The sequence below is a fragment of the Mus pahari genome, chromosome 3, assembly GCF_900095145.1.
Source record: "Mus pahari chromosome 3, PAHARI_EIJ_v1.1, whole genome shotgun sequence".
Taxonomy (NCBI): domain Eukaryota; kingdom Metazoa; phylum Chordata; class Mammalia; order Rodentia; family Muridae; genus Mus; species Mus pahari.
Genome location: NC_034592.1, coordinates 22,332,832 through 22,347,962, shown reverse-complemented (window position 1 = coordinate 22,347,962; position 15,131 = coordinate 22,332,832). Strand labels below are relative to the sequence as shown.

Genomic DNA, 15,131 nt, shown 5'->3' with positions numbered 1-15,131 from the left:
GTATTTGCCCTTGGGGCACGAGAGTCTCGCCTTCCCTTGGACTTGAAGTATAACTATTACGAATGTTAACCGGGCGTTCCTTCACTCTCTCAAGTTTTGTTTCCCGAAAATGACCAAAAAGTCCTGTTTGTTTTAACTTGACCCATCTTTTGCAACCCAGCTTAATCATTTTACAGGTTTTCTTTGGAAGTAAATGAGCTAGATAGTCAAATAATAGTGGCAGCTTTCATCCCCATTTCAATGATATGTATAAAAGAAATCCTAATAGTAAAATAGTGTAAAAAAATTTTTTCTTGCTACTTCCCTTTCTTTTAATAAATTCAGTATTAAAGAGTTGGTAAATAAAATCTTATTGATTTAAGGAAAGTATGTCATTGCAGTGTGACCAAAAACATAGGACACACAGTACTATGTTTAGATATCTCTTTATTGCATTTATTTATTTATTTATTATCATCATTGCTATAGATAGGATCTCACATTGCCCGGTCTGGCCTCAAACCCACTATACTGGTGAGGATGGCCTATGACTTCTGATCCTCCTGCCTCTGCTTCCTGAGTGCAGTGCTCACAGGTGCACACTACCATAACTCATATTCATACAAGGCTAGGGATCTACCCAGGGCTGAGCATGCTAAGCAGACACTCTACCGATGGAATAACACCTCCAGCCCCGGACATTTCTTTTGTTACCTTAAAATACAACGCACATCATATACTAATGTACAAATGAACACTAACAAAAGGAAGATTTAAATAAAATTTTCTAATGAGCATAAAACATAATAATAAATTTAATTAAAAATCTAAAAGTTATCTTTTGTTTAATTTTACTTAATTATAAATGAGTTATGAAGATCGGCTGTTGTGAGGTCTAATTGTGCATGCTTCTAATCCCAGCACGTGGGGGGCAGAGGCAGGCAGATCTCAATGAGTTCGAGGCCAGCCTGGTCTATAACTATACAGTAAGTTCCAGGGCAGCCAGGACTGCGTAAAGAAATCCTGTCTCTGAACACCAAAATTTTTAAAAAGAAAGAAAGAAAACAAACTGTCATGGGAAATACTACTGATTTTTGTTCATATTGAGTTCTTGTATATTAAGCTATTGAAATCCTCACCAAAAGGCATAAATACTTTGAATAAAGTATTCTATTACTGATTGTATGTGAATTTTGGAAGAGTGACATGTGAATTTATAGACAGACACACATCCAAGTGTCTGGTTAGTGAATGGCGTGAGCATCTTGGCGGGATTTCCATCTACCCACGACCTTTTTCCATCCAATGTCCCATTTCTTCTCTAGACTGGTGTGGACCCCTCTGCAGACCAGTACCGAGGATGCTCCTATCGTTTCTCTAAGTCAGACTCATTCATTCTAAAACCATCCATTGAAAATGAAATCCCAGGGAATCAGTCTCCAGTCAGTCTCAGGAACAAATGGAAACCCAGAAGCAAGTTCAAAGGTGGCATGAACCACCTTGAAGGTGACAAAAGAAAGCCAGGGCCAAAGTGACTCCTGGCTCCCGGCACTGAGCTTCACAGTGCAAGCACCCACATGAGAGTCCTTTTACTTATAAAAATAAGTCTTTGGGTTTAAGTTAATGTTAAATACCCCCATCTTTATTACTGGACATGATAGGATGTTAAAACATATTTTATGTTCATTAAAACACCCTCTTTTGCCCATTTCTGAGTTTAGCTTTCTCACTTAAAAGATCTTTTTCTCTGACATTAATAATTAACCGGAGAACTAATTTATCCAAACTCTTCAAACTCAGTTTATTTAAAAAGGAAAGTGGTTACAGGGAGGTCATGCCCATGGGTTTATGCCACTACCAGCCATGGGTCTTTGGGGAATACTTTGCCTTTTAATTTTCCTGGACAAAACTTGGGGACAGGAACAAACGTAAGTAAAATGAATCATCTTCATTTTCCTAGGCACCTTAGTTGCGGTGAGTGAGAAGGAGGTTCAGAGGGCTGGGATAATTTGAAAATAACTGTCCCCTTCTGAAATAGTAAATGAATGGCCTCAGCCCCACACGAGAAAGCTGTGGAAGGGAATTGATTTGCTGAGGAGCTAACAGGAAGACAGTTTCTGTGGGACAGCCACCTATAAAAATGACAGAAATGACTGTTCACTTTCCTGTTCAGCAGAAAGCAAAAGCAAGATCATCAGTTTCCTGGCATTCATCATTTAGTTATCCTTGACGCTCAGTTCTCGCTTTCTGGGTCTAAGTGCAGTTAAGCCATGGTAACGAATATGGCAGTCTTATAAATCAAATCATTACTGACCATAACTTTAATCAATGCTATATTAGATTACTTTATAGTGGTTCCTGAAGCATTCCCAACTAAGGGATCAAATTCAAAACTGTGGTTGTAATTATGTCTATATTCGTGACCTAATTTGTTATATAATTTCATTGTTATCAAAATCTTGTCCTTTTAAACAGTGATTGTCGTGTATAAAAACATCTTAGTATTGGAAGTTAACTGAACATTACCTCACTGAACTATATCTATCTATCTATCTATCTATCTATCTATCTATCTATCTATCTATCTATCTATCTGTCTATCTATCTGTCTGTCTGTCTGTCTGTCTATCTAACTAAAGATCAGGTTTTGCTGTGTTGTCTAGACCTGTCTTTAAGCATATGCCCTCATAAATCTCCGGGGTCAGACCCCTGGCTAGTTGGTACTACAGGCATTTGCTAATAGGCTGAGCCTACTCAGTCCACATATGATGACAAGTCCAGACAGGAAAGGTGACTGGCCAAAGGTCACTTTGATAGAGAGAGAGGAATTTTACTGAGGTGTCCTGTTCCCACTTCAGTTCCTCCTCAACTTCAACAGAAATGCATCTGTAGACAGGCAAATGGAAGGACAACATAAACAGATGCCATAAGCAAGCCGCACATGTCTACTCTCAGATTTTATTGCAAGGCAACAGTCACTCCATTACCTTAGCATCTTTTATTTATTACTTTTTAACAGATAAGCTCAGGGAGATCAAGATTAAACACCAGAACCCAGGCCCTCGTGATTTACGTCCTGAGTGAATTCTTCCTGGTCTACTGCATTGGCCCTTGTATAAAAGAATCTCCTTGCTTTCTTTGAAAACATGAGAGAGTTCACCATTTACATCACAGTGGTTAATCGCTTGGTGATTCAGCAAAAAATTTTGAACCTCATTCTAGCTAGCTTTCTTATCGTTGAGACAAAATGCGGGATATGAGCAATTTAAAAGAGGAATTCATTTCATTTCACAAAGATTTCAGAGTCTTTAGCCATCACTTACTGGAAGGGTGTGACAGACAAGGCAGTTCCTGATGGGCAGTGTAGAAATAGAGAGAGAATGCTTGCCCTCAAGAGGCCACCCCCCTCTTTTTGCATGTGATTCCTTGATCTATGGCATGCTGTCATTATCCACACTCAAGGTATGTCGATGGCAGTCCTTAGTTAATTAATTCTCGCTGAAAGCAACCCATAGACACAACTGGCCAGATGTGCTTTACTGGTCCTTGAGACATTTTTCAGTCCAAGAATGATGACACCCCAAACAACTTCCTTGTAATAGGTTCTTCAGGCAGGGTAAGAGCTTGTATTCTAGATGAAGAAGCAGAAAATGAATGAATGAATGAATGAATGAATGATCCAATGAAAGAGCGAATAAGTAAGGACAGGTAGCTTTAGTATAAGAGAGTACAGAAGACAAGGGGCCACTGTTTTAAAGCAATACCAGGAAAGGATCTTTTATAAATGTCATATGCAAATGGAACCAGAGGAAAAAGAGGAGATGCTGTGCAAATGTCTGCAGAAAAATAGAACCGACCCAAGTAATATCCCTGCCTGTGCCAGCTCAAGGGCCTGAGCTTCTGAGAGTGTGGAAAAATATGCAAGGTGAAATTTCTTCCAACGCACGGGCTGCTGCATCCATACAGACCAGCTTATATGCAGGGACGTTCTGCTGCCAATGTTTTAAAAACATTTATGCATTTATTTGTCTATGTGTGTATGGAGGAGGTGTAGGCATGCACATTACACAACAGACACGTGGAACTCAGGGGACACCTAATTGTCAAGTCTCTCCTTCCACTATGTGGATTCCTGGGATCAAAGACAGCCAATCAGTTGGTAGCAACCCTCCAAGCCTTCTTGCTTAAAAGATTGTGTGTGTGTGTGTGTGTGTGTGTGTGTGTGTGCGTAAGCTGGAAGAAGATTTTACTAATTTCAAAACTCTTGATTCAGGTTAGGACAGCTGTTGAGTCTTAATTCTAGAAACAGACTATCCAAATTCAGTCAGATTATTTAAAGATCTTAATCCTTAACAAACTAATATCTTCATTACTAAAGATCTAGTGATTTTTGTGGCTTTAAAAATGTCCTAATGTCATTAGAAGCTTGCGATGATTCTTAGGTGGTGTGGGGGGTGCAGCACCCTGAGTCTGCTGAGAGACTTAATTATTGGGGTTAGCACATTTATGTAATCACATATGCAGCTCTCACTATTCAAACTTGATGCTCTTGTAATGAGTTGTTATAACATCGTGTATACTTCTAAGTTGACAAAACACTCTTTAAAACCATGTTTCAAAAGCTTGCATAGAGGAAGTTCCCTTCTTGTAGCAATTGCATGGGGAAACAAGAGAACAATCTATGGTTGACCAACAGTTGAACTGTTGCCCTCAGTGACACATAGCAACTGAACCAGACCTCGATGCAAAGTATCATCTCATTCACTTATAAGCCAAGTGACCTTGAGTAAATTAAGCTCTGATTATGCATAAAATGAGGATAGCTCTGCAGTCTAAATCATTTACCTCTTGAAGAGGTTAAGAATTCTGGGTAGCTTACCTCTCACTTCTCTCACACCTCTTTCCTTTCTCTTTGTCTTCTCCTCTCTCTTTCTCTCTTGCCTTCTCTCTCTCTCTCTCTCTCTCTCTCTCTCTCTCTCTCTCTCTTTCTACCTTCTCCCTTTCCCTCTGCATTTCTATAATAAAGCTCTAAAACCATAAAAAAAAAAAAAGAATTCTGGGTAAAGTGCTAACTAGCAGATTCCCCAGCATCGTCTGCTGTTACTGTTAGCATCACTGTTGTATGTTATTAATGCCACTGTCATTTTTGAGCCCTCGAAGAACCTCCATTACTACTTCGACAGATCCCCACAGTGGCCTTGCATTCTATCCTTGTCTGTAGTTACCTATCAGTTTAAGATATTTCGACGATTCCCTCCGGTTAACTGACGTGTGATTCATGTCTCAGGCTAGTGACTTCACTTTGGTTGTTTCTCTCACAGATGGGAAGTCTACCATTCGCTGCTTTGTGCCTATGCTAAAATCTTCCTGGCTTAGAAATAAAAGTGACCAAGTTTCGTGTTTTAGTCGGCACCATTAAATCCTCCTTGGGTGCAGCATCCCAGGGAGGTTCTACGACTGTCTTTCTAAGTGTAAACCAACCTCTTAGCTGTTGCTTAGGTTTTATTAGACCCTGTTCCTTGTTGGAAAACTTGCATTTTCTAGCATGATAAATTTTGACTTTCAAAATATTATATTAATTAAAAAGAATTTTTTTTGATACAGGGTTTCTCTGTGTAGCCCTGACTGTCCTGGAACTCACTTTGTAGACCAGGTTAACTTCATGCTGGAGTGAAAGGCAGGCACCACCACCACCTGGATTGAAATTTTTTTAAAAAAAAAAAAAACTTAATTTTGAGTGAAAGAAAATATCAGAATGTAAGAAAGCCTTCATGCAGAGGTAGTGAGCCTTCTCATTTCCTGTTTCGACAGCTACGTCATTTCAGCGCCCAAAATCTTCCGGGTCGGCTCATCTCAAAATGTGGTAATTCAAGCCCATGGCTACACTGAAGCATTTGATGCAACTCTCTCTCTAAAAAGCTATCCTGACAAAAAGGTGACCTTCTCTTCAGGCTACACTAACTTGTCCCCGGAAAACAAATTCCAAAACTCGGCACTGTTGACAGTATGTATTCATTCCTCATTTTTTTTAAAATGTAATTTTGGTAAAACTTATGCAGTCTGAGCACTGATAAAATTATATTCACTAGCATTTTTCTACAACTGTGGGGTTACAAGATGGTTATTAGTCATTAGTGATGAATGAAACACAAGGTTCTGAACAGAAAAATTATATTTGATTTTGTAATATGTCCCATGTCCATGTTCTTAAAGATAAAATATTCTCTATGAAGACATCTGAAGATGAACTGAAAATACTTTTAAAGTAAAAATTAGAAATGGAAAAATAGGAATTGAATATGCATATGGCCTGTAGTATATTGCTGGATGCTTGTTGACTATTTGTTAAACTTTACCATTCTAAATTGTGCATATAGTTCCCCATGCTATGGGTTATTGACATCTGTAGCCAACAACTCTCACTGAAAACACAAAGAATTAAAATAACAAACCAATCAAATAACTTTTCATTGAGACAATTTAGTCTTGATTGGTTAGAAGCAAGAGTTAACCTTTTTTTTTGAACATGTTCACTGTGGTGACTGATGGGCTCATATAAACAAATTCTTTTAAGTATGTCATGTGCTTTGACCACAGAGATCTCCCTCAGCTTCCCCTCCTCCCTTCCTTTCCTCCCACTCCTGCTAGCTTGCTTCCTTGTCAAGTCTCCCTTCTATTTCTTTATGTCAGTGTGTATGTATACCTGTGTATGCGTCAGTGTGTGCACATGTGCAAATATGTGTCCACGTGTGTGTGAGAGAGGGGGGAGCGCAAAATCTAGGATCCACAATGATAGAAAACATACAAACATGCATGTTTCTGAGTATGGCTTGTTACATTTACTCTGAAGGCCTCTAGCTGAACCCATTTTCAGGCAGTTTTGTCCTTTGTGGCTGAGTGAAACTCCATTGTGTGTATATACTGCAGTTTCTGCATCCGCTTATCTGTTGATGGACAAGCAGACAAGCTCTGAAGTTTGGGTTCTGTGATGGGCGCGATGATAAAGGCGGACATGGAAGCAGCTCTGTGGCATCTGCCCCTCCTGGTACATACCGAGCGCTGTATCTGGCTATCCTCCTCACAGTTCTGTTTTTAGGACCTTCCACACTGCCTTTCCTAATGACTGTACCTATTCATGTCCCCACTGGCCATATAGAAGCTCCATTTCCACATCGCCACCAGCATTGACTGCCTTTGTTATCAGTTGGATGGTAGCTGTTCTTACTGGGGTGAGATGCACTCTCAATCTCATTGGCATCTCCAGATGGCCAAGGATGTTGAACAGATTTCCATAGGTTCATTAGTCGCTTGTGCTACACTGTTTATGAGCTGTGTGGTCATTTCACTATGTCTGGAGTATTTTTGTTTTGTTTTAGCACTTAGTTTTGGAAAGTTCTTTTTTTTTAAAGCTTTTTATTTATTTACTATATGTAAATACACTGTAGCTGTCTTCAGACACCCCAGAAGAGGTTCAGATATTATTACAGATGGTTGTGAGCCACCATGTGGTTGCTGGGATTTGAACTCAGGACCTTCAGAAGAGCAGTCGGTGGCTCTTAACCACTGAGCCATCTCTCCAGCCCATGGAAGTTCTTTACTCTAGATGTTAATTCTCAAATAGCAAAAAGATTTCTCCTGTTATGTAAGTCACTTTTTCTCTTGTTTTCTTTGTTCTACAGAAAAAAATTAATTTTTCAATTATGTTTGTTAGTTCTGGGTATTGTTATTTCCTGAACTGTTGGGGTCAGTTTGTCTCTTGTTTTTCTGATTTATTGTAATACAGGTTTTCAAAGTTTATTCTAATGAGTCTCTGAAGTTTGTTAATATCTGCGCTTCATCTCTAGTTTTATTTTACCTATCATCTATCCATCATCTATCTATATCACCTACCTATGCATATGTACATAATCTATCATCTATCTTTCATCTACCTATCTATATGTGCATAATCTATCATCTATCTATATGTATGTAATCTATCCTCTATCTATCTAATCTAATATAGCTAATAGTTTATGAATCTTTTTTGGATTAATTTAATTTCAATTGCATGACTGTGTCTTTGGGAGTGGATGTGTATGTAGCATGAATGCTGGAGCCCTGCAGGTGACAGATGGCTGTGAGCCCCTGACATGGGTGTGAGAGCCCATCAGGTCCTCTTGCAAAAGCACAGCCTGCTCTTTCCCACTGAGCAATAGCTCCGTCTCAGGCTCATCTCTTCAAAGAAACAATTCATTCATATTATTCATTTCTTTCCACCTGCTTATTTGGAGTTTGTCTTGTTCCTGTTCTTTAAGAAGGTGAAGTGCATTGTTATTTGTAATTTCTGGTGTTTTTTAATGTTGGCATTGATAACTATAAAATTCCCCCTCAGAACCGCTCCCATCGTATCCTCCAGGTTATTTTTATGTTTTATTTCTATTTGATTCTTGGAGCGTTTTAATTTCTCTCCTGGTCTTTGATGACTTGTTCACTAGTCAGTGATATGTTGTTCAATCTCCATGACTGTGTTTCCTATAATTACTCCCACTACCAACTTGTCATTAGAGTCCACTGTCACTGGACAGAATACAGGAAATCATCTCAGCCTTTTTAATGTAGCTAGATATGCTTCACATCCTAAAAGTGGTGTGTTTCAGATAAAGTTCTGCAGGTTACTGGGAAAAAATGTTTTCTTCAGTGCTTGAGTCGAATATTCCATGGATGTTTTATTAAATCCATTTGACATAAAATACCATTTAAAAACTGATGTTTCTCAGCTGATTTGGGGGCGGGCTCTGACGAAGGTATGATACTGAAGACAATCACTGTTACTGTGTTTATGTTGTTCTATGCCTTCATCCGGGGGTTGCTTGGTTTATGTTCTTGGTGTGCTCATGTTCAGCACACATATGTCTAGGATTGCAATGTCTCCCTACTAGACTTCTCTTCTTTTTGGCTAGTTTTTAAGTTTATTTTTTTCAGGTGTCACGGTAGCTGCACTTGCTGCTCCATCTGCTCAGGATTCCTTTTCGACCCTTCCATTCTAAGGCAGTTTGTCTTTGCCAGGAAGGTGTGCTTCTCGCAGCCGACAAACAGACAAGTTCCATGTTTAAGATCAGTACACTGTGCTTTTTGATTGGAGATTGAGACTACCGACATTTAGAGTTATTATTAAAAGCTGTATTATTAAATCCTATGGTTTGGTGATCTCTGGTCCTCATTAGAGAATTATTGCTCTCGTGTGCCTTATTCTTCCCTTGGTTTAATGTCGTATCTTTCTCTTTGTGGTGAAGGGTCCTTTCAAGGGGCATCTAGGATATTGACGTGATCATAAACTCCTTTAGCCAGGGTTAACTGTTGGAAGGTTTTCTTACACTTTGGTTCTGAGGGATACCTTTGCTGGACATAGGAATCTGGTTTAGCAGTTGTCTTTCACAGTTAAAGAGGCATCATTCCACGCTCTCCGGGCACTTGGAGTTTCTGCCGAGGGTGCTGCTGTTACTCTGTGTGTTTTGTTTTTATAAATGATTCTGTGTTTCTGACTTGCACTTTCAGTCCTGCCTTTGTTCTGTGTATGTGGTGCCTTAACTAAAGTATGCTGTGGAGAGGCCCTTCTCTGAGCCAGTGCCTCCTGTGCCCATACACCCATCTCTTTCCCTCGATTTGGAAGTTGCTCCATTCTGATTTTGTTGACTATGTTTCCTAGGACTTTAGCTTGAACTCATCTATTCCCCTGATCAATAACTTACGTTTTTTTTTTCATGGTGTCCCATAAATGGTGTATGTTCTGTTCACATTATTATTTTATTATATTATCTGGCCGTGCTAAGTTATCTGCATTGCCTTAAATCCACACCATCCACTTGATATACTCTATCGAAAGTGTTCACCTTGAATTTTTAAATTCATCTTATTGAGGTTTTCATTTCTGGGATTTCAGTTTGATTTTTTTACTATTACTTTTTATTTATTTTCCCTTTCATATTGGCTTCCTTATTTCAATTCATATTTTTTGTATTCTCTTACAATTCATTCAGGAATTTATTAATGTATTTTTTAGTTCATTGACCATTTTTATACTCATTATTTTAAATTCTTTGATTGTTCATCTAATTCCCATTCACTGGGTCCCATTTCCATGGCTTGGTAATTTGGGGTGAGTCATGTCATGATTTGTGTTTCTTTTGTTTCTGCAATTGGATTTAAGCAGCTGGGATTAGGTCTCTGGTTTTATTTTTAAAATCACCTGTATTGTTTTTTCAGTTAAAATATTTTCCCCTTCAAGGGGGACTAAGTCGTAGTAGGGCTGAGTTGGCATTCCTCCAACTCTGGGCTGGGGATATAGCCCAGTGGCTACACTCTCAGCCCACGTGCTCAGGGGACCAGACACAGTCTCTGCTGCTACTCTGAGGGTAGAATTCTAACTGCAGAAGCACCCACAACTGATAAGCAGGCCTGCTATGAAAATGCAGTGAACATGTTCTTTCCGCATTCAAAGCAATCACCCCTGCAACTCCAATGCTTTTAGGACAAAGAAGGATCAAGGACAGTATAGCGTCTATAAGTGTAAGAATGGGAAGGAAATATTAGTTAAATCGGCCTTAAGTTAGGTCAAATGAGCTGTTAGCATTAAACCATCAAGGGAAGAGTGAATGGAGACGAATAAAGAAGACGAGAGGAGTGAAGCAGCTCAAGTGAAAGATGGAATGAGAACAGAAAGGATTTTAAAAAATGTAACCACAACCTAAAACCGTCGGGTCACCACAAAGCGACATGGGATGCTCCTGTGCACCTTGGGAGAAAAATGCAGTAGGAGGTCGTCTACAGCTTCACATTTAGGTATTAAATAGCACCTGTTCCAGCATGGTCACTTGTCTCAATACAAGTATAGACTGTCTCCATAAAGCCACGTGTGTGTTCAGGCACAGGCCATCTTCATGTGGCCATTGTGCGGGTGCGTGAGCTTGTGTGTGTGTGCGTGCATGTGTTCAGGCACAGGCTATCTGTATGTGGTTATCATGTGTGTGTGTATGTGGTTATCGTGTGTGTGTGTGTGTGTATATATGTATGTATGTATGTATGTATGTGTTCAGGCACAGGCTGTCTTTATGTGGTTATCGTGTGTGTGTGTGTGTGTGTGTGTGTGTGTGTGTGTGTGTGTGTTCAGGCACAGACGTTTTTATGTGGTCATCATGTGTGTATGTTCAGGTACAGACCATCATCATGTGGTCATCACATGTACAAGGGTTCAGTATTCTCTGTGGTCACACACCTCAGCACATGGGCCATCCCTATCCAGTTTGGACACTAACTCCGCATCATCTTGGTTTTCCTTTCCGCATCCTCTCTTCCTCTTTGGCTTGGTCGCTTCTCATGAGAGCTGAACCTTTGTGGTGTCTGGTTTCCTGGGTTGATCCTATGGAATGTGTCTCAGAGCCAGAAAGTGTGGGTTTAGGCCAGGCAGGAAAACAGTAGTGAGGGGAGTCTTGAAGTCTCTGGTGCTAGAAAGGGCTATTGGTGAGCTTTCCACTGGCTGGCGCACCCTCTGCAGCTGGAAGCACTTGCCATACTCCTCCTGTTCTGCCGAGCCACTGAGTCTCACTCTCGTCTGTGCTTCAGACATTTCAACACTGCATCTACAGGGAGTCTGCCAGAGCCACCACAGTCCACTGACTCACCCTGGGTCCTCAGAGTGGGCTGCACAGGAGAGAGCTTTGCCTCTAGAACCACCCAGCTCTGTTCCCACTAATCCCAAAGAGGAGACCCTAGCACTCGGTGGGCTGTGGCATGGTATCTAGATCCCAGATTTCTGGCTGGCTGGACTGCATATCTGCTCAGTCATCTTAGCAGTGTTTGTGGTCCCTGTGCCCACCTCCTGTGTGTGTGTGTGTGTGTGTGTGTGTGTGTCCTCAATTGCCATTGTTTTTTATGACAGGATCCCTCATTCTCACTGACCTGGAACTCACCAGGTAGATTAAGCAGGCCAGGCAGCAAGCTCCAGGAATCTGTCTCTAACTCCCAGGTTCTGGGATTACAAGCTCTGACACAAAACACCCAGGTTTTTTTGTAAAATGGGTTTGGGGCCTTGAACTCTGGACCTCATGCTTGTAAGATAAGGACATTACCAACTGAGCTATCTTCCCAGTCATTCTTCAGAGTTCCTACAGTAAACTAAAGACTTTCAATGGCTTTAAGGTAAATTTTCATCATGACATTAGACAATGAAGGGCTTTTGGCAAAACTAACTTGCTCTTGCAGCTCTGGGCCACTTTCTTGCTTCTGATCATCGGCTTTCTCGGCTGGGTTGGGAGGACTGGGTTGGGAGGACTGGGTTTCACTACGCAGTCCACAGTGACCTTGAAGGTCTGATTGCTAGGCTTCGGTGCTAGGCTATACCACTTTACAAATGATGTAGCAGGCAGCATCGTGTTCTGGTTCTAATGAGTTGGCTGTGGTTTGTGGCATGCTCAGAGTTATGCTCTTTTGTTGTTATTTTACAGCTACAGCCCAGTCAAGTTCCTAGAGAAGAAAGCCCAGTCTCTCACGTGTATCTGGAAGTTGTGTCAAAACACTTTTCAAAAGCAAAGAAAATACCAATTACCTATGACAATGGAATTCTCTTCATCCATACGGACAAACCTGTCTACACTCCAGACCAGTCAGGTAGAGTATCAACCATCTTTTGTGGGAAAATTGACACTGTATTTTGAGACCTTTTGGACACATGAAGTTGAGTAGAGAAAGGTTGCTACTCTGCTCCCCCCCCAAATCAAAAACAGTTGTTAGTTCCTAATGGCTTTTATATTTTCAAATAGCGTTTTGGGTTTTAATTATAGAGAAATTTCTAAATAAAGTAAAAACCAACAAATCCATTTAATGCATTATCAGTTATTTCTCAGTAGATAAAAAGCCTCCTCGAAGCCGGGCGTGGTGGCGCACGCCTTTAGTCCCAGCACTCAGGAGGCAGAGGCAGGTGGATTTCTGAGTTCGAGGCCAGCCTGGTCTACAAAGTGAGTTCCAGGACAGCCAAGGGCTACACAGAGAANAGCACTCAGGAGGCAGAGGCAGGTGGATTTCTGAGTTCGAGGCCAGCCTGGTCTACAAAGTGAGTTCCAGGACAGCCAAGGGCTACACAGAGAAACCCTGTCTTGAAAAAAAAAAAAAAGCCTCCTTGAAGGTTGGTGGTGGCACACACCTATTTAATCCCAGCACTGGAGAGGCAGAGGCAGGTGGATCTCTCTGAATTCAAGGCTAGCTTGGTCTAAAGAGCTAGTTCTAGGACAGTCAGGGCTACACAAAGAAACCCTGTCAAGAGGGGGTGTGTCGGGGGGTACTTTCTAAACTGTTAGAACTTACTCATTAGCAAATGGATTTTATTGCCAGCAAGATTTTGTTGAAGGGACCTGATACAGCGGCCTTTTGTGAGGCTATGCCAGTGCCTGGCAAACACAGAAGTGGATGCTCACAGTCGTCTATTGGATAGAACACAGGGCCCCCAATGGAGGAACTAGAGAAAGTACCCAAGGAGCTAAAGGGGTCTGCAACCCTATGGGTGGAACAACAATATGAACTAACCAGAACCCCCTGAGCTCATATCTCTAGCTGCATATGTAGTAGAAGATTGCCTAGTTGGCCATCATTGGGAAGAGAGGCCCCTTGGTCTTGCAAACTTTATATGCCCCAGTACAGGGGAATGCCAGAGCCAAGAAGTGGGAGTGGGTGGGTACAGGAGCAGGGGCAGGGGGAGGGTATAGGGAACTTTCGGGATAGCATTTGAAATGTAAATAAAGAAAATATCTAATAAAAATTTTTGACAAAAGAAAAATATTTATTATAGAACCGTGTGCATAAAAAATAGGGGGACAACACCCATTGTTCAGAAGAGACAGGCGAGACCATGAGATGGTGGATGCTAGTGTTCAAAGGTTATTTACCAATGAGAGTGTCTGCTCAGACAGTGCCATAGACATGATTCTTCTGTTACAGAGGGGAGGGGAGTCGCCAGCCTAAACCCTAATTTACACAGGACAGTGTGGATGTTTCTTCTCATGTTCACCTGTTTGCAAAATCAGACACTTCATCTCTCCTTCTTACCAGCACTGACTTTAAAGCTCATCAAGGATGCTACAAGAGATGTGTATATGGAAGGAGGAAGCGATGAGATTCCGTTAATAATATTGTTGTTGGGGAAGTACAGAGAAAGGCAGGCAGGATCAGAATGCTTTACTGTAGAGCACCATGCAATGTGCTAATGTTGGTGGTTGTGGATGACTTCAGTGGTGATGTGAATACAGTACCTGCTGTGATTGGCTCAGGCAGGAAAAGCCTAGGGAGGATGAGGATGTCATTACCATAATAGTATGAGCTCTTGACTGGCAAAAGATGACTGGGGGGACTAGAGAGATGGCTGAGCAGTTAAGAGTACTGGCATTAATAAACCCAGGTTTGATTCCCAGTACCCACAGGTGGCTCACAATTTCTGGAAGTCTGGTCCCAGTGAATCTATCGCCCTCTTCTGGTCTCTGCAAGTATTGCATGCACATAGTACATAAGGCCCTTCCCCAGACACACTTTTTTTTAAACACTTTTTTATTATTAGATATTTTCTTCATTTACATTTCAAATACTATCCTGAAAGTCCCCTATACCCTCCCCCTGTCCTGATCCCCTACCCATCCACTCCCACTTCTTGGCTCTGGCATTCCCCTGTACTTCTGCTGCATATTCAGCTAGAGACATGAGCTTTGGGGGTACTGGTTATTTCATGTTGTTGTTCCACCTATAGGATTGCAGACCCCTTCAGCTCCTTGGGTACTTTCTCTAGCCCCTCCATTGGGGGCCCTGTGTTCCATTAAATAGATGATTGTGAGCATCCACTTCTGTATTTGCCAGGCATAGCCTCAAAGGAGACAGCTATATCAGGGTCCTTTCAGCAAAATCTTGCTGGTATGTGCAATAGTGACTGTGTTTGGTGGCTGATTATGGGATGGATCCCCGGGTAGGGTAGTCTCTGGATGGTCCATCCTTTTGTTTTAGCTCCAAACTTTGTCTCTGAAACTCCTTCCATGGGTATTTTGTTCCCTATTCTAAGGAAAAATGAAGTATCCACACATTGGTCTTTCTTCTTCTTGATTTTCTTGTGTTTTGCAAATTGTATCGTGGGCATTCTA

General features: G+C 41.2%; 1 protein-coding gene across 1 annotated transcript in view; it reads left to right on the top strand.

The window, feature by feature from the left end:
* The first annotated feature begins 1,802 nt into the window (after positions 1–1,802).
* LOC110317539 (complement C5) overlaps positions 1,803–15,131 on the top strand; it is an 80,543-nt gene continuing 67,214 nt past the window's right edge. Inside the window, exons 1-3 of the mRNA XM_029536963.1 lie at positions 1,803–1,907; positions 5,791–5,983; positions 12,462–12,624. Of these exons, the coding sequence (XP_029392823.1) occupies positions 1,828–1,907; positions 5,791–5,983; positions 12,462–12,624 (436 nt within the window). The 5' untranslated portion in view covers positions 1,803–1,827. The remainder of the gene's footprint in view (positions 1,908–5,790; positions 5,984–12,461; positions 12,625–15,131) is intronic.